This window comes from Crassostrea angulata, chromosome 5 (genome assembly GCF_025612915.1).
Source record: "Crassostrea angulata isolate pt1a10 chromosome 5, ASM2561291v2, whole genome shotgun sequence".
Taxonomy (NCBI): Eukaryota; Metazoa; Mollusca; class Bivalvia; order Ostreida; family Ostreidae; genus Magallana; species Magallana angulata.
In genome coordinates this window covers 54,161,767-54,181,363 of record NC_069115.1, presented here as the reverse complement: position 1 = coordinate 54,181,363, position 19,597 = coordinate 54,161,767, and the positions used below count along the sequence as shown (strand labels likewise).

The following is a 19,597-nucleotide window of genomic DNA, read 5'->3' as shown; positions in this document are numbered from 1 at the left end:
TATGTTATAAGTTGGGTTTTAGCTTGTCCAAAGGCTTTAAATTTATTTTGTATCATTTTATTGTTTTCTTTGAACATGTTCAAAATCAAAAATTATAATTTATATAAAGCTTATTAAAGATTTGATAAAAAAAAAAGCAACTTCTACAAAAATGCATTGAAATGTTTAAGACTGTTAACATTTTTCAATTAATTAACAATTTTAAGTCAGAATATAACCACAACGTTGCCACAAAATGATAAAACATAAAAATGTAGTATTTATTGAAAAAAATCTTAGGAACAGTTTTTCACCCTTTTTATTCAATATATGTGTAGAAATAATGGGTATCATGATAAGACAAAATAGAAATTCATGTATTAGAGATATACATATACAAAAAGAATACAGTTTGTTTAAATATGCGGATGATACAATAATGTTTAAAGATGGGACAGAGAAAAATTTAAAAGCAGCTTCAAATCTGCTCTTTCAGTTTTCAAATTATTCAGGACTAAACTTTACTTTGGAAAACCAAAGGCAATTTGGATAGGATTAAAATATGGAAACAGTGAAATTATATGTCCAAACTTTAAAATACAGTGGACGAACGAAGACTTGAATGTATTAGGCATTACATTTAACTCGTCTTACTAATATTACAGAAATAAACTTTGACCAAAACTTGCATCAATTATCAACGAAATAAATGACTGGAATAAAAGACAGTTGACTCCTATAAGAAAAATAACGATCATTAAATCACTTTTATTACCCAAATTGACCCATCTCATGATCTGTTTATAACTTTGCCTACACCCTCTAAACAGTGGATAACAAGACTATTTTTTCAATTTATTTGGAATGGACAAATATCAAAAACATTATTAGTTCAGAAATATACTGAGGGGGACTCCAAAAAGTTCACTTTGAATCATATATAAAATTACTCAAATTATCATGGTTCAGAAGAATTTTACAATCTACAGATGATCTCTGAATACTCTTTTTGGTGTAATTACAAAAAGTACCGTCTCAAAATTGTTGCAGATGGGATCTGATTACTCAAGAAATATTTCAAAAAATATTTATAACTTTTTTTGAAAAGAATCATTACTGGCATTAAATGAAGACATTGACATAGTACAAAAATCATCAAATATACAACAGACTCCAGTGTGGTTTAACCCCCAGATAAAAATGGATAGAAAATCAATATTTTTTGAAATACTGTATAAAAAGGGGCTTATATATGTATCTGACTTTTTCAATGAAGATGGAGAGTTTATCCAGCTCAATGATTTCAAGGTAAATTTACCATTCATCATTATACTTGGACTTAAAAGAGTCCTTTGTTTATTCTTATTAAAAGTAACAAAGATGTATATAATTGTGTACAAGAAACTATAATACATGTACTATTTTCAAACATGAAGAAAAATTGAAAACTTTATTTAACCTTGATGACTAATTCTGTTGGAAAGCAATATATAGTGCACTTTTTAAATGCACATTAAAACAGAATGCACATTAACAGTAAGCTGCTATGGCTGTAAAATAGTATTCTTCGCCGAATTCTCGAAACAAATATGTATTGATTCAGTTGTACAACGACTAACAACAACAAATGTAATTTAGGCACATCTGAGTATGAGTCGATTTAACTTTTTTTTTTTTAATGTAATAGGATTAAACAACAATGAATGCCGTTGGAATACTTAATATCATTATATTGTCACTTCAATGTCCATTTTTCATTGTGTGAAATCATGTTTGGTAATACAAAAGCAAAAATGATATTATATTCTTATATATATATATATTCTTAATATATTGATTTTGTTAAAATAGAAATACATACTTTACAAATCAAGAAAAAGCTCAAGCCTTTTTATCAGTGAACTCCAAAATCCAATATATTCATATTATTTGATAGAGAAAAAAGTATATGCTACTCAAATGATGTTAGATAAATTCACTTTAAGATGGAGTATGCTTGATAACTGTATTACATCACTTGAATAATGTACTAGACTTTACTTACTTTTTTTGGTTCAATTTTTCTCCGAACACAATAGAAACATTTTCAAAATGATAACTACTAAACTAAGTTCGTGATTTTCTAGACTTTGTACATTTTGAATGGGTGTGTGCGAGTGATTGAGTGTGTATATGTTTGTCTTTGTCTCTTTATGAAAAAAAAAGTTTTAGAGGTTGCTTTGAAAAAGTTGTAGATTCATTTAATATGTTTCCCCTCTTAACCGTATTTTGCTTAAATCATGTATATTACGTTACAATCCTTATTTCACTAAACTTAATTAGGTAAATGTCATCAAAATACGAGAAGCATTTTTCCTCTGACTGGATAGATTGTTCCATTTTAGCTCAAGTGATCCATGTTCTCAAGTGAGCTTTTCTAATCAAAATGTGTCCGTTGTCTGTCAACATCGTCATTGCTGTTATTGTCTTCGATCTGTATTCACAATTTCATATTTAATCAAAATTATTACAAACTATTAATGAGCAGAGGGGATTCAAATTAGTAAAACGACGGGCAAAACCTATTTTAAAGAAAATGACTTTAAAATCTTAAAAATTTAAAGGCCTGTTTTTATTTCAATTCTCGTCGCAAGAACGATTTGGTCAGAAGAGCTGAAAGTTGTGTAGACGCATCCTTGGGTGAGATAAATTCAAGGTTGTTAAAATTGTGACCCCGAGGATAGTCTGGGGCCACAGTGGGGAAGGTTACATTTTACATAGGATTAAATAGTGAAGATTGTCTTAAATAATCCTCAAAAAAACGGGACTCGATGTAAATAGAAAAAAAGATATACTCTACAAACTCAAAATGTCTTGTATTTGAAAACATTAAAAGTAGATTGATAAAAAAAAAAAAAATAATAATAATTATTTTTCTGCTTTTAAGCGTTTTTCGATTTTTTGTGGTAGCAAACACCGATATTGGAACATTGTAACAAAGATCATTATTATTCTTTCATCTATTATGAATACCGGTACTGGTTTGATCCCAAAGTTCAATTTCAAATTTCTTCACATTTGGTCTTTAAACTATTTAACTTGGAAAGTATGTCTGAGCTTTTATCGAGGTTTAAAAACTGTAAAAATTCTTTGAATTTTGATTTTGAAAGTTAATCATCTTGATAGTGAAACAGAAAAATGTTTAACATACCCATCAAATCCTAAACTACGGCAAGCAACTCGTGCTTCTGCGGTGTTCCAGTTCTGTGCACAAAGCCCCTTCCAGGCACCACCATCATACATCTCAACAAGACCCTCCCATTCGTGTGTATCATTAACCAAACGAACAGAGGAACCTGTGGTTTGGCGGAAAAGGCTAGCATAAGGTCTCAAGTTTCAAAAAATTCAATTTTGAAATCATACGTTTTGAAAATAAAAGTCTCATATCAAAAAGTTTAAAAGAAAAATGCTTTGAAAAAAATATTACATTTTACTCCTACATCATAGTGATGACTGCAGTTTTGGACGGTGACGTCATCTTTTCCACAGTCCAATAAACTACTCTCGGTGCCTTTGCAGTTTACATTTTGTATCAATATATCCCCATTTCCTTCTCCAAAAAAAGCTGTGGCATTGATATTCATCGCTCTTTAAAACAAACCCTTAGATTTATCTTTAAAATCAGCGAGCATGTAATGCAAAGGTTCACTTTGTATTTATCTAAAACAAATTTACTAAATGCTACTGAGAAGCCGAAATATTATTATGTGATGAACAAAGTATTACATGTATACTTAATCAAATGTATGTGAATTAATTGTAATATAGTATTTCTGGTATTCCATTTAGCAATTTTTTTATTTAATGGAAACCAAAATCTTATTGCTTTGAAACCCTAATTGTATTTAGAATATGAAACATACAATCAAAAATTATCTTTTTACATTCTTTTAAGTTAGAATACCGCGATATGATACATAACTGCTAATAAACCACATACCTGCCAAAACCCAGACTATGACAGAGAACCTGAGCCTCACTATCGCTCCAATTTTGACCACAGATGGTGCTCCATTGATTGTATTGATATACCTCTACTCTTCCTTCATCAATGCTTGACCCATTTACAAGTCGAATGGGGACACCTATAAACAATATTGAAGAAGCTAAAACTAAATTGAAAACACAGAACTCATCCAAATTGTTAGAACCTTTCAAAAGCTCAAGCTAGATCTCATACGTTTGAAGAGAAGCCCGCCTTAGAAATTCGTCGAAGCAACCATCACAATAGTTATATGTGCCTTTGAGAGAAGAAAAAAGGCAGAAAGAGAGGGATAGAGGTCTGTAATGTATTCATACATTTTACACCGGCTTCATTGGAATGATTACATTGATGAACCCATATTCCTGATTTGATACAGTTTTGGATGCTCGTTTCATCAACATTGCAACTGCTATTCTGGAGCCATATACGCCCACTACCCTTTCCATAAAACGAGTTGTAACGAGGTACACCTGTAAATCTAAATTTTGAGAAACAATGAACTGTTTTTATTAATACAGATGCTTACAACATTTAGATATTAATTTGTAGAAATTCGTAATACAAACCCCTCGTATCCCAAACTCCTGCATACCACATTGCCATCTTTATTGTCCCATAGTGTGTCACAAATTGTTCCCCACTCATTTCGCATAAATATTTCTACCCTACCCTCCATAGCATTGCTTCCTCCAAATAAACGAACCGAGAGACCTTTGAAAAAATGTCATGTACATAAAAATAATATCTTCACAATATTCCCAGTCTTTATGTTTCAATATTATCAAAAACTCATACATTAAAATGTTAAAATATGAATGCGAGATATAAAAGGTAGGTTAGAACCATGGTTTTGAAATATTTTGGGGGAAAAAACTAGTTTGATATTAAATTACAGCTAACTCCTGCATCGTTGTCATGACTACAATTTGTAGAGGCAAGAACTTCGTGTTGGCATTCAATGAGAGCGGTTTCCCTTCCAGAACAGCGTACGTTATGTAGGACAATGTCACCAATGCCTTCTCCAAAAAACGCAGATTGCCGAGGTACTGCGTTAAACCTGAACACAGAGAAGACATGAACTTTTAAGAATACCTTAGGTAAGATTCATAGATTATCTATATGTTATTGATAAATTGCTTTACAATAAACATTTACAAAACACTAGCCTTATATTTTTCGTATGAAAAATACTTATTCATAAAATATGATATATTTTTACAAACCTCCCATATCCGATATTCTCACAAACAACTTGAGCCTCGTTCTGGCCCCAGTTAGTATTACAAACGGTCCCCCAATGGTTGTTCATGTAAACCTCAACTCGTCCTTCTTTTCCAATCTTTCCATCAACGAGCCTTAAGGGTACACCTAGTAATGATGGTCAAAACTCGCATACAAAAATACGTTTTAAACAACTATTTTCCATGTTTTTGTTCACTCTAGTAGAAATTATTCATCTAGATAAAGTGCTTGAAATGAGTTAAAGGAAAAGTCATGATCGAACAATTGCGACTACATGCATGCGAGTCGTATGTTATAATGATAGACGGAATTTTTAATAAAATTCATAACAATGAATATTTGTACAAGTTAAATTTTTAGAATTATACATATCGTTTCATGAATAAAAAGGAAACACTAGTTGTAAACAAATACACAATGTTGCCTTCAATTTCTAATAATTATGTTTTTATGATTTTTATTTTATCATCTGAAAACTACTTTTAGAAGAGTAAAAATCTATAAATATTTGACACCCTTAACAAATTATTTTTCAGAAAAAAACAAACACTATATACTACTTGGAAAGAAAAAAAATCTAATAATTCGATATTTTTGACTTAAAATTTATTTGGAAAAAAGGAACAAATCAAATATGGCCAATTACAGATAACTCCTGCATCTTCACTATGGCCACAGTTGACATTCGTTGTATAGCTACAATTGCGGATGTCCACTTCATTTCCGTTGCATCTTACATTATCAAGCAATATTGGTCCGCTCCCTTGTCCAAAATAGGCAGCTGCACGTGCTACCCCTGTGAAACTGAAATGGGTAAAACGTTATCAATTAGGACTCTTCAAATCATTTTACCCTCATTCCCCGCCCAAAACGTAAAAATTCCATGACATATGCAGTGAACACTTTTTGCAGTTAAACGTAAAATACTATTATTGTAATATTGCTGACTGCATGGTGTAATGATAAATCTGTTTTGTTCAAGAGTTTTTTTGACAACCATTAGACCAAAATATACTGGCTTCATGGATGATAAAGAGAGTTTCAAAACATACACGTATACTGTATATCGTTATAGCTGTATGATTAAAACATAAGGTTTTTGATTTTGACAAAATTTAAACGTGGATAAAAGATACAAGAAAAAGACATAAAATTGTCCGACATTGGGCGTTTCCCTAATTTAAGTCAAAAGTTAACAATGCTTCTAATGTAATAATGAAAAAAATAATACTTGCTTATTAAAAATGATTTAATCGCTATAAAGTTTAGACAGCATAAATATGCGTCATCTGAACTGTTTGAAATAATGTTTAATTTATAACTTTATAAACAAAGTCTTTAGAGGGGGTACATTATGGTCAAACTGAATTCAGAAATATTACAGTTTCTATCGTTTTAGCTCACATTGGATAGTAGGAACCTACTTTGGAAACCCCAGACTTTGGCAAACCACCTGGGCATCGTCATGGTCCCAATCATCGTCACACACCGTGCCCCAGACGTGATTCATGTACACCTCTACCCGCCCCTCACGATCGCTCTGTCCACCTACCAGCCGCACAGGTAAACCTAGAAAAAATATCCACAGCATAATTGCAGAGAGAGAGAGGGAGAGAGAGAGAGCACAGAGAGAGAGACAGCACAGAGAGAGTTGACCAAAACACACTTAACGAGACATAGAGAAATACAGTGAGAGTGAAAGAGAGACAGAGAGAGACAAGTGCAATGGGTAAGTTTTATAACAAATCATCAAAGGATCCACATTTGTATTTAATATTTTTGTTAAAAAAAAAATGTAAAAATGATCTAAAGATTGGTTAAAACTCTCTTTTTTTGTATCTCAGTTGCTGACTGCTAAATTCTACTAAGCCACGGAGTCAATAAATCAAGAAATGAACGAAATATTGAAGATTAAATTTAAATTATTCCACAGTACAAATTTTAACATAAAATATCTTAAATTCAGTTAATCATTTCCCATCTAAAATTGGCGTAGTCTTATATACAATTGCTAAATAGTTCAGTAATACATATTGATTTAGTATGACAGTTTGAAACTTAAACTTACAGCTAACTCCTGCGTCGTTCATGTGGCTGCAATTGGTCGGGATTGCAATTGATGTCTGCAGTCTAACAAACTGCTTACATTTCCCTCACATTGAACATCCGCCATTAAGATAGAGCCATTGCCGCCTCCAAAAAATGAAGATTGCCGAGGAATAGCATGATGACTTTATATGAAGAGACAAAATAAACAGATGGTAATTTCGTCCAATAGACATAAAAAGTGAGAAGTTAAATAATCTAACAGTAAGATACGGTAATAACTTAAGGAAGGAGTCTTTACTGGTTTTCGACTTGTCAAACTTAAATTTGATTACTTGTTCATTAAATCAAGATGAAAGGAAATTGAAATAGTATATTTTTCTTTCTTTTGTAATATCAAACGACTTGGCATAGAAAAAGTTATAAATGTTTAAAATCTAACAAGGACTATATTTTTGGCGGAATATTGGCGTAGGAAAATATCACATGTTTCGCAATTCAGAATTGCTGCAGATTAATGAGTCTGTTTTAGCATTTTAAAACAATAACATCAATGTTTTTATTGATGTGAACTAATGATATGATACTCGAGTTTCAGAATATGTTTTTAAAATATGATTTGCCTATCAAATTACATTTTTATAAGCTTTTTAAAGCGCCCATTCTAGACATTGATTTTTATTTTTAAAAAATCACTAAAATCAGTTTTTCTCTCTTATCAAATGGTCAATATATTAACTTTTCTGTCAATTTATATCTTTATATAAAGTCTTTATAATACATAAAAATCAGAAATATTTTATTATCGGAAACACAAAAAAATAATCAAAATTTCATCAAAATTTAAGAAAATTAGAGGAAATGCGGGCTAAGCAATATCAATTTTAGTATGAATATTTATTCCGAATTTAGTAGCATAAGCTGATAGACATTCTGATATTCTATCATATCATTGAAGAATAGAATTTTCAAATCTTAAACAAATATCTATTTAACTGCAAAGGGTTACACTTATTTTTATCATCCTTTATGTTGAGGAAAAAGGTAGTGACCTTGACCTGACCTTTATGCAAAAACAAGAAGGTCAAATCTGAATAAACTGAGAGAATCATTTAGTAATATGATCCGTTTGACTGTGTCAAAATTTCATGAATTTCTTATTATTAGAAGTATGTTTGATAACGAGAAGACTCCTTCCTTAATATGTTATTTGGAGGGTAACAATTGAGTTTCGTCTCAGAGAAGTACGTATTATGTATACACTAGTATATCTAACACTACAGTGAAATGTAATCTTGTAGCTACATTAAAAACAACATATTCTACACTGGTCAGAATTTGATGTCAAATACATATTTTAATTGATGAGAAAATATGAATATTGACGTAGAATGTACCCGAAATAACCGAGGTTTTCACATACGACACGGGCCTCCTGGTCGCCCCAGTGTGTGTCACAAACAGTGCCCCATTGCTGGTCAGTGTAAACTTCAACTCGGCCCTCTCTGTCACTTGGACCGCCCACTAGTGTCAACGGCGCACCTTTACATAAAATCGATAGTGTTTAAGATCGTAAAAACCAATTGAGTTAGGAAGCATTGTTAAGTTAACGTAATAATTGATTAATAAGGCGATACACGAAACCCATTGAACCTTTATATTATCATGAAATAAATGGGAAAAACGCTGATAAAATTAAAGATTAACGTACAATTAACTCCAGCAGCTCTCCTAGAAGTGCATTTGATGTATCTTGAATCAGTACTGTGATTACAATTAAGTAGAGACTGCTCGCCTCCTAAACAGTGAACTTTATTAATCCGAATTCGCCCGGGGTTTTGTCCAAAGAAGTTATTCTGGAGAGGATATGCTGTATGTCTATGGAAGAAAGGTAATGTAGTCATTTTCCTGGGTTGGTAGAAAATGTCCTAATATTAGCAATATTCTTCACAAAACTCACTTTGGAATTTGTTTGGCTAAATTGCTAAACAGCAAAGGTAATATTATTCAAACCAACTTATCAGGACATGTACATAGCAAACTATGTCATAGTGCACAGTTAGTCTTATTTAAAGCGATTATTTTTCGTCTCCTTTTTTTTTCGTAAGCTATTATTCCGTTACTTTCATACTTTAATTCCTTTGGGTTTTCAGTTGTTTGTGAATAACTCCCCTTCGATATGAGAGATACAGAGGTTTCAAAACTAAGTCCATCTTCAGGTTCACGGAGGGTGTTGATCGTAATGAATATATATGATCGCATACAGCAAATATCAGAAGAACGCCTTTTTCAAGAACATTTTTGTTGCTGTTATTAATTTAGTCCCACTCTTTTATCTCACATAGTTGTAGCTATGGTAGAAAATGTTTAAGGACTTCACTTGCATACAAAAAACCTGATATCTTTTATACCCTAGATGTCGGTAGACAAAAAGCCTTATACCTTGGATACCCTAGATGACGACAGACGACTTGAGAGTCCTCATTGGTCCAATTATCTCCACAAACCTTCCCCCACTCATTCTTAATGTACACCTCTACCAGACCAGAAACTCTGTTTCCTGGTTTATTTACTAAGCGAATTTGTAAACCTGAAAAACAAAATCAAAAGTTGTTCTTTTAAAAGAGACTTGCGATCAATAGTGTAAGTATTTAGGATCAATTATCAGAATTTAAAAGACAAAAAAGATCTTGGTATACTAAACTATTGTATTATACATAGAATACGTTGCTACAAGGGGTTGCATAATCAGATAGGCTAAAAAAGTTGTAGTGATAACAATAACTGTTCATGCCAACAACAAAAACAGTTCTAATGGAAAAAATGTATGACCAGTGGTACTTTTTTATGATCAAATTAAAATTTATAAAAAAGAACTTTAAAACTTACATCTAACTCCCGCGTCGTTTTTATGACCACATTTTTCCCTTCCTGACTCTGTTCGACTACACTCTTGAAGGTCATTCTCTCTTCCTGAACAGTTCAACCCGTTGAGTAAAATAACACCTTTACCATGTCCAAAATATGCAGAGCGTTTAGCCACAGTATTAGCACTGCAAAGGGAAGAACAATGATTGTTAAAGAATTACAATGTACCATTATATCTTTCTTTACTAACACGTGTCTATTGATATTGCATATTTCTTTTTTTTATTGATACCTGGGTAATCCTAAACTACGACAGACGACCGAAGCCTCATTTTGACCCCAGTTGTCATCACAAACTGTGCCCCATTGGTTGTCAATTAGAACTTCCACTCGGCCTTCTGACTCATCATAGCCGTCCATCAAACGAATCGTTAAGCCTTAATTAGAAATAATTGAACGTTCCATTTTACTGAAATACATTCCATTTCAACAAAAAATCTATGTTTCTTAAAGTTTAAAAACAAATTCTCTTGCCATAGCATAATCAAAGTACTGAAGTACTGAAAGCCGGGCTCTTTTGGTGTGTCTTTATGCATATTGTGTAGTAAGACTGAAAATCTCTCTCTCTCTCTCTCTCTCTCTCTCTCTCTCTCTCTCTCTCTCTCTCTCTCTCATGCTTTTAATGTCGGCAAAGCATCAGAGAGCGACCAAATTTTGTAAGCGGCTATAAACAAAAAATATGTCTGTCTAGTAGAAGTTAAAAAAGTTCAACAGTTGCTGCCTTGAATTTTGCAACAAGCATTATATATTCAATCCCCATTTCTTCATCGCGCAGCAAAGTAGTTCATGGAAATTCATGCGCATTGTATGTGTCCAAAATGCATAGTAATGTTTTAAAAACACATTGTTAATAAGAAAACTCAAACAGATAGACAATTCATTCGAAATTTAAAAATAAAAAGAAACAAAATGCCAACACTTTTTACAAAACGTGGCTCTTTGTGTAACTATTTGGTATAGCGGAAGCTTTACCTTGACGCTGTTTCGTTTTTTGTTTACTTGTGCTATTTATAGTAACATTGGCGATTTGCCTGCCTATAGCCAGGACTCTGCTTTCAGCAGAGCCCGGCTAAAAACCAAAAACTTAAATTGATATTAGATATACTAGACATAAAAATGTAAATTTATTGAATTTCGAATTATCCATAATAATAATACTACATGTGTATAGATAACACATACAGCTGACTCCAGCATCCCCTGTGTGGTTACAGTTAGAGCTCCATTGATACTGACAATCCAGTAAACTGAGTTCTGTTCCGTTACATTTTACATCCTCCAAACAAATCTTCCCTGTACCCTGTCCAAAATGATATCCAGCTCTAGGAATTGTATGATGTCTACAAAGAGGCGTTTTTGTATATCAAAGATATATGCTTAAAGATTTTTTTTGTTTTCAATCGTTGCTTTATCATTGATATTCTAAATGGATATATAATCAAGTAATTTAATTCCAGAAAATATAAAACATTTCTGTCAATTAACCTTATTTAAGTTAAAAATATTAATTTTGGATATCATGTAAGTCAAAATAATTACTTCTTTTGAGTTTTAAACAATATAAGAAACATACATATAACGAAATGAGTCTTCATAGACCAACATTCTGAACTTATACATTTATACAATGGAGAAGTGTATTTACCCAGGAAATCCTAGAATCTGACAAACAGCCTGAGCCTCACTGTTGCCCCAGTTTCTGTCGCTGACCGTCCTCCATTCCCCGCGTCCCCTGGAGTTCTCTGTGTATATCTCAACACGACCCTCGGCTTCGGTTCGTCCATTCACAAGTCGGAGAGGGTTAGCTTTAATGTATTTAGAAATATATATGATATATAATTAGAGTACAAGTTTCCTATTGTATCAGATAGAGGACTGGGTTTAAGCCAAGAGCGATTGCCAAAGCCAACCCGGCCCTGTATCTCACATACAGTAGAAAACGGCTATTCTAAACTTAACTATCGACTTGACCTTTTTGAAGACCTCACTTTTTAAAAATACATATTGGAATAACTCCTCAGCTAATCAGATGACTTTGCACGAGATTGAAATGTTGACCAATTTTTATCAATTGCAACTTAAATGCTGATTGTGATATCGATTAAAGTTCATCAAACAGACTGATAACCTCTCTTATAAATGTGGGATATTTAACGCAATGATTATCTCCAAATCCTTATCTTACACACTTTTGATTTTCACGCATTCATATCCTATTTCATTTCCTTTTTTGTATCTTTTTTTCTGAAAATTTAGTACCAAACATTTTGATTCATTGAAACGAGCAGGAAATGTGCAAGAATTTTTGAAGAAAATATTTATACAGGAATAGAAGTTTAAAGCCCAGGGAAGTCTGTCACCATGTTTTTCTGATTAAAACCAAAACAAAAAAATCAATAGAATGGGTTGGGGCCGGGGATCAATACGAAAAAAAAGTTCTCTTTAAAATATTGGTATGCAAAAATATCTTATATCTGTAACAAAGCCAATTTCCCTCAAAATCAAGGAATAAAATATATATCCTCAATTACACTCTAAACGCAACGTTGATTAAATATTACAGGATTGTTTTTTCCTTGTCTAGTTTAAGGTAGCTCGCGGGTTAACTGCTTGTGAGAAAACCTATCCTGACCCTTTGTCCGCGTGATTGATAGGTTTCAGAGTTTTATTTCTAAAATTTATTTGAGATTCGTCTACGTGGTAATAATGTTATCAGTGTCGCTGATAAAATCATGTAACGCCATTTCAATTAAATATATAGTAAAATGCATATCTTAGTCAAAAACCGCATTTCAGAACTATGCTCCAAACTTTTAAACGATCTAGACGAACTTAGTTTTACTCAACACAATAACAGAAGAGATAGTTTTTAATCAATTTATAAAAAATAATCAATATGTGTTCTCGGCCAATTTTTCGCAAAACAACTTTGAAGATTTAAAAGATTTTATAAAAACTTCTACTTCCATCACGACGTTAGCCCGACGTCATCTATTCTTAAGTCCGAGAACCGAAAATGAAAATGCACTTGTTGACAAGACTAGTTGATTAATACATACAAATCTAGTAAACATTATTATGAATGTTTTTGAATGCATAAATGCAATTAATGTAAGGTTGTGAAGAGAAGAAACTTTGCTACTTTTCTTTTCATGGAACTCGATGAGTCAATCATTCAATGCAAAATAATTACAATACAACTATTGACATATTTAAAAGTTTGTACGATAACTAGCCAAAGCCAAAACAATTTTAATAGTAGATCGGTATTTGAAAACACTGAACTTATAATTGTAAAACGAGCGAAGTTCATGCATACGGTTCAATTTATTTACAATGTACTTGTCTAAACCTGATTTTAGATGAATGAGTTCCAACGCACACTCATACCCTACAGAACTAAATGCGACAAAGAATGTCACGTCTCTAATTTTTAGCTCTTGATAATTATAAATGGTTGTATAACCGCAATTTAGCTTTTTGAAATATTTCATTTTATGTTTCTTAAGATCATTTGATATTTCTAAAAGGAATGTCTGAGTTTGGTATGACGGTCAACTCTTTACATCGAATCCTATTGTGACGTCAGCAAACCCGCGAATTACGTTAATGGCTATCACGTGACTATCATTCATTGCAATGACGCTTTGATGTTCTAACTCTATTATGATGTCATAATTACTTTGATTGTATATTGCTATGATGTCATTTATTCATTATGACGTCATACAGGATTTGACCTTTTCCCTTTATAAAGTAGTCATTGTCAAACCATCAGCTGGTGAAATTCGAAATGTAAATGTACAAAATCATAAGCGGTTAATATAATCAATATGATTGATTCCTATTGTAGTATCTTAAATAGGAAAATTCTAATGTGCCACCACATTTTGTTCAAATTTATAATCAGAAACTTCAAAATTTGAAGTGCTGATTTAGCAATATATGGATACAATACATAAAAAAGCCAATGTTGTAAACAATTTTGAAATTGTTTTCGATTTAAAATTAATGTATATGATTTGGAAATAAATTCCATCAAATAAAAAAATTATAGCTGAAAATTGAAATTGTAAAAATAAAAATCTTAATGCAAGAAAAGGGGAATAATTCCGATAAAAATATATTCTGTGTAAGGTAAGAAAGAAGTCGTAAAAAAGATAAATGTAGTAGACATATTAAAGTAAATTGTTTTAAAATAAGCTTTAAAAAATTCATTGACAATGATTTTACAGTGCAATCTCCAGTTCCCCTTTATATAGGGAGCTCCTATGTTTTCCATCCATAAATTGTATCATGGTAACTAACTATACGGTTAAAAAGCACCAGTTTATTTCAGTGAACACTGGTACTGATACCATATAAGAACTGCATAATATTTCCATCATCGAAAAATATAAACCATACTGCATCATGCATAGTTTTCTTGAAATAGTACAGTGTTTTCTCATTTGCATACGAAACGCCCATAAAAAGAGTTCTGTATCGTAGTTTTTGTACGGTAGACTTCAAAGGAAAACATGTCTGGTTGTGACAGAAAGACAAAAGACATTTATTTTTTAAATAAACTATATTAAGGATACAAATTGTTAATGAGGGCACTGCATACTTACCATTGGTGCACACAACACCGGCTGTTTGGTTTGTTGGACATTCTTTAGTACGATTATATAAACAACCAAAAATACTGCTCTCAGACCCATCACAGGATACATTTGTCATTTGGACTGAACCATTTCCCAGACCAAAAAGTCCAGATGTAATCGCCACTCTATGTGAGGAAGGATAAATTAGAAATTTAGGTAAAATGAAAATGTTAGTAATGGGGATACATGTAAATAACAAAATCAACGCAATAGTTATATATTCGAAGTTTAGATCTAGTGAAGTGATTGGTATAAAAACCAAGGCCAAAAGTGAATAAGGATAAGTATAAACATTTTATGCATATGTAGCATCGGATATCACCTTTAAACCCAATATATATGTGGAAATACCCGTATTTGAATCCCACCACTTTACAAACAACACTGGCGTCCATGGTGTCCCATTCAGTGCTACAAAATGACCCCCAGCCTCCGGATTCATACACCTCTACACGACCTTCGTTCCAGGAGCTTCCATTCACAAGACGAATGCCATCTAATAATCGTTACACATGACAATAATTAGTGTTTTCACTGAAAGAATACAATGAGGTTTACCATTTCTACTGAAAAGAAAACCCTTTGTTGGAAGAATGTTGGATTCAAATACTAGCACAAAAACGACGAAAGCAACTCTAAATCAGACGAAGTGAAACAAGGTATCCAACTACAATATTTCGAATCAATAATTCATCAGGCTTTGTTTATTGGATGCCATGGATGTCTGCGTAAAAAGGCAGATCCTTGTAGCTCTTAATGTGTAGCATTTGTGTAATATCGGGTAGATATACAATTATAGATTTAATTTAGTTACCTGCAATGACGCTGATACGATTCACCTTAGCTACACCTCTTTCACAACTAATGGGCTTTTGTGAATCGTTACAGCTACTAGGAAGTGATCTGGCATTTTCAACAGCATTCTGCAAGTTTTGTAACATGGTTTTCTGACTTTTGACAGTCATTTGAAGATTACTCAGTTGCGATATATATCCGTTAATCTTTATTCTATTTTCTTCGATTTCTTGGCTACTATTTATAACTGAGCTGTTGACATGAGTAAGGTCAACATTTAAATAGTTTGTCTGATTCTTTAGTGTATCCAAACTCGTTTTAAGAAAGAAGAGTTCATTGCGCATGTTGTCAGCAATTGATGTAACATTTGCAAAATAAATGATGTTGATTTTTTCTTGTTCTTTTAATTCATAAATTCTTTGTGAAGTTTCATTCAGTTGAATGCTTTGCTGAGTGACCTGAGAGGCCATTTGCTCTAAAATATCCGCTTTTTTCTGTCCGTCTGTAACAATTGTAGATACGTTTGTTTTCACCTCTAAACATTCCTTCAGCAAATCATGTAGTGTTTCATTTAAAACCTGTGTTTTTATTTCTAAATAGACTATTGATGACTCATTTATAGCTAATCTAGCATTCCACTTTTCTTTCTCTTCTAGTAGTTTCTCCAATCCATCTACTTTAGATTTTAATTTGGTCTGAGTATTGTTCAAGTATCCTATCATTCTCTTTATTTCCAAGTTATCCTCCATTATAGCTTTGGTGTCTTCGAGTCTCATTGTAAGATTTGCTTGGATACTAGATTCCAGTTTTTCGAATTCTTCTTTAATTTTTGCATCAATATCTTCCTGAAATTCAATATTTCTTTCTGCCTCCACAGTGGGTCTAGTTGGGTATCTATATAAATGGGCGTCTGTTTGCCTTTTGGTCAGATCGAGCAGTTTACTTTTGATTTCTTTGTTTTCGTTCTGAACTGACATCAATTCCGCTGATAGATTATCGAGCTTGGATTGAAAGTCATTCTGGACAGAAGCTAGCAATCTTGTAAAATTTTCAGAATTTTTTTGATTAAATGTGTTCATAAATGTTTTGTTTTCGTTGTTTCCTTTCTGAACGAAAATCAATTCAGCTGACTGGTTCCTAAGCTGGGATTGAAAATCATTTTGCACACGAGCTAGTAATCTTTTAAAATTGTCACCAATTTTTCGATTAAATGCGTCCATAAGAGACAAAAACATTTTCTTCATTTCGTCTGGATTATTCATTAAAGGCATGTTGTCACGTTCATATAGCAGTTGTGGCTTCACTGATGATGCCACTATCGTAGTGATAACAACTAAACAAAACAGCCACATCTATATAAAAGGAAAATACTAGTATATATACACAGGTCTCAATATAAAATTTGATCTATACATTTATCCATACATGTATTACTTGTCATTTTTTTTTCAACATCATTATTTTTTACAAATAAATAATCATTTATCCATTTTTTTATAATAAAAAAAGCTGTGTAAGTAAATTGCTCCAAAATATAAAGTGAAGCGGTGAATGTATGAGCGCATTGTCGAGAGTAAACTTCTCCTTTGAAACAGGTCTAGTTGTTGTTCTTAAAGGGGCATGGTCACGATTTTGGTCAAATTCTTTGTTTCTGTTTTTATTCTTTACAATGCTTAAGGAATGCATTTCTAATAATGAAATGAAATTTGAGAGTCAGTCGTTGAGTTATAAACAAGATATAGCGATCACAACACTTCGCCATGTAAACAAGGCTCGTGCCCTATTTTTTGTTTACATAGGATCAATATACCAATAAAAATATTTTTCAAGCTAATTTGACTGTGTTTTTATTCATTTTAAGTATAAATAATCATTTTCTAACGTTTAGCACAATAGTCACATTCGTTTAGGTCTAATACTGGAGTTTTAACTTGAACATTTGAAATATAAACAAAAGCTTTGTTTACAAAGCAAAGAATAATAGGATCCGTAACTCGCTTATAACTCCGGAAAAATGAGTTTGGAACAAAATCGTGACCATGCCCCTTAAAGTCATTTAAATGGTAAAATTGGTTACCTCATTATTCATAATTGTTATGAATTCGACCAGTCATATATTGCCCGCTGACAACAAAGGCAAAAGGGGGATAAAACAGAGCGAATATTTCCCTGTATACAGTTATTGTATTTTTGCAAAACGATTCAGATATAGTATGATACTGTTCTCCTCTTGTATGCAATGCTTAACACTGTCATATTGTATTCAACTTAAATGCAATATTTTAAAAATCATATTTTTCTACTATTCATGTTTATGTATTTTACAAATCCTGACTTTAGAATATATAATTTTATAAATTAATAACTTAAAAACTACAAAACACGATTTCATAACAAAAGGCTCATTTGGTACAAAGTGAAGGATCTGCCAAAATAAACTATATTTTACACACTTGACGTAAAAACAATAGCTCTTTTACATATTCAAACAAAACAGCATTTCACTCGAAAATCCTTTAATGCAATTTTTAATAACCTAGCGTTATGTTCTGGTCATCCCCTCTCCAATATACTTTTAAAACAATAAAAAAATGAATTAGTTACCTTTTTCTGCAGTTGACGTCAAAATATGTATGTATTATTGGTTCCAGCAGAGTATTTTCAGGTTATATTATTATGTGACATCCAAATTAAAAAACTTGTTCATAATTTGATTTTGCAGACAACACTCTCCATATAAGTAGAAAAAGTATGTAAAAGTACAATGAGTATACTTGAAAAGTAGTGTTTAATGACAGTCCAAAGTATTTAAGTGCTAGTACGTGAGATACTGATGAATAGATCCCGGGGAATCGTGTCCCCATTTATATGTTCTCGAATTCACGACCACCTAATTTTTGTCAGTTGTTCTTTTGTTAGAACACTTGGTATCAACGTGTGTAATAAAAGGGAACGCAATAACAAGCAATTCATAGAATTAGTAAAGTTTCTGAAAGTATTACGAAATGAAAAAGAACTCCAAACGGTTTTCAGTCTTTATGCAATTTTTTCCAAAAAAGTAATATTTAATTTTTTTCTACCCAAAGAAAACGTTGACATTGTTTTTCTCAAAAATAAAATTGTTCACCATAGATTATTATTTATACTGATATCTATTAACATCATTTTCTTTAAAACCACGGTCAATATGTAGTTTAATGCCTAAAACCCAAGCTTAAGACAAATAAACCATCTATAATGATGATAACATCAAATGTGTTCAAATATTTATCTGCGTGAAACATATTATAACGTTAAGAAACATAACAATCAATTATAGATAATCAATGAATCACTATGAAATATACTTAACTGAGTCAATAAGAACAAATTCAATACATAAGGGTAGAATAACAAGAGTCACATGGGCCACATTGATCACCTAAAAAACAATAGTTAGATAAAATCAGCTTAATGGAGACATTCTACAAACTATCTAGACAATGTAGTATAATACATGTATATCCTGTATGAATAAAAATCCATTTTGCCTCTAAATATTCTTATGTTTATAATCAAGTTCCTTTTCCAACAGGATGATTTTATAGTCATATCAAAGTCTAAACAATTTCAAAGAATCAGCAATATATCAATTGCTTACATTTTTAAACAAAAATTTTGTCGCACCCACCCCCTCACGTTGTACGCCCGGGGATTATGATTGGTACTTAAATCTACCCTACCTGAGGATGCTTTCACGCCAATTTTAGCTTTTCTGCCCAATTGATTTCTGATAAGAAGATTTTAAAACATTTTCCTTTATATATTCCTATGTGAAAATTCAGCCAGACATTACGACCCCTAACCCCCACCACCCCCACCACCCCCAATTGACCACTTAACAACTTCAGATTCAATGAAATTTATGTACGTATTAAGGAGTTTCGAGGAAGAATAT

General features: G+C 32.1%; 1 protein-coding gene across 1 annotated transcript in view; it reads right to left on the bottom strand.

Annotated features, from left to right (window-relative positions):
- Window positions 1-18,381, bottom strand: part of LOC128182717 (deleted in malignant brain tumors 1 protein-like) — a 29,457-nt gene extending 11,076 nt beyond the window's left edge. The window contains 22 exon segments of the mRNA XM_052851445.1: window positions 3,170-3,314; window positions 3,446-3,606; window positions 3,959-4,103; window positions 4,318-4,481; window positions 4,570-4,714; window positions 4,897-5,060; window positions 5,227-5,371; window positions 5,892-6,049; window positions 6,670-6,814; window positions 7,314-7,361; window positions 7,364-7,476; window positions 8,689-8,833; window positions 9,003-9,169; window positions 9,734-9,881; window positions 10,181-10,344; window positions 10,452-10,596; window positions 11,402-11,559; window positions 11,865-12,024; window positions 14,833-14,990; window positions 15,217-15,361; window positions 15,680-17,012; window positions 18,265-18,381. Coding sequence (XP_052707405.1) covers window positions 3,170-3,314; window positions 3,446-3,606; window positions 3,959-4,103; window positions 4,318-4,481; window positions 4,570-4,714; window positions 4,897-5,060; window positions 5,227-5,371; window positions 5,892-6,049; window positions 6,670-6,814; window positions 7,314-7,361; window positions 7,364-7,476; window positions 8,689-8,833; window positions 9,003-9,169; window positions 9,734-9,881; window positions 10,181-10,344; window positions 10,452-10,596; window positions 11,402-11,559; window positions 11,865-12,024; window positions 14,833-14,990; window positions 15,217-15,361; window positions 15,680-17,012 — 4,256 coding nt within the window. The 5' untranslated portion in view covers window positions 18,265-18,381.
- Between the last annotated feature and the right edge of the window lie 1,216 nt (window positions 18,382-19,597).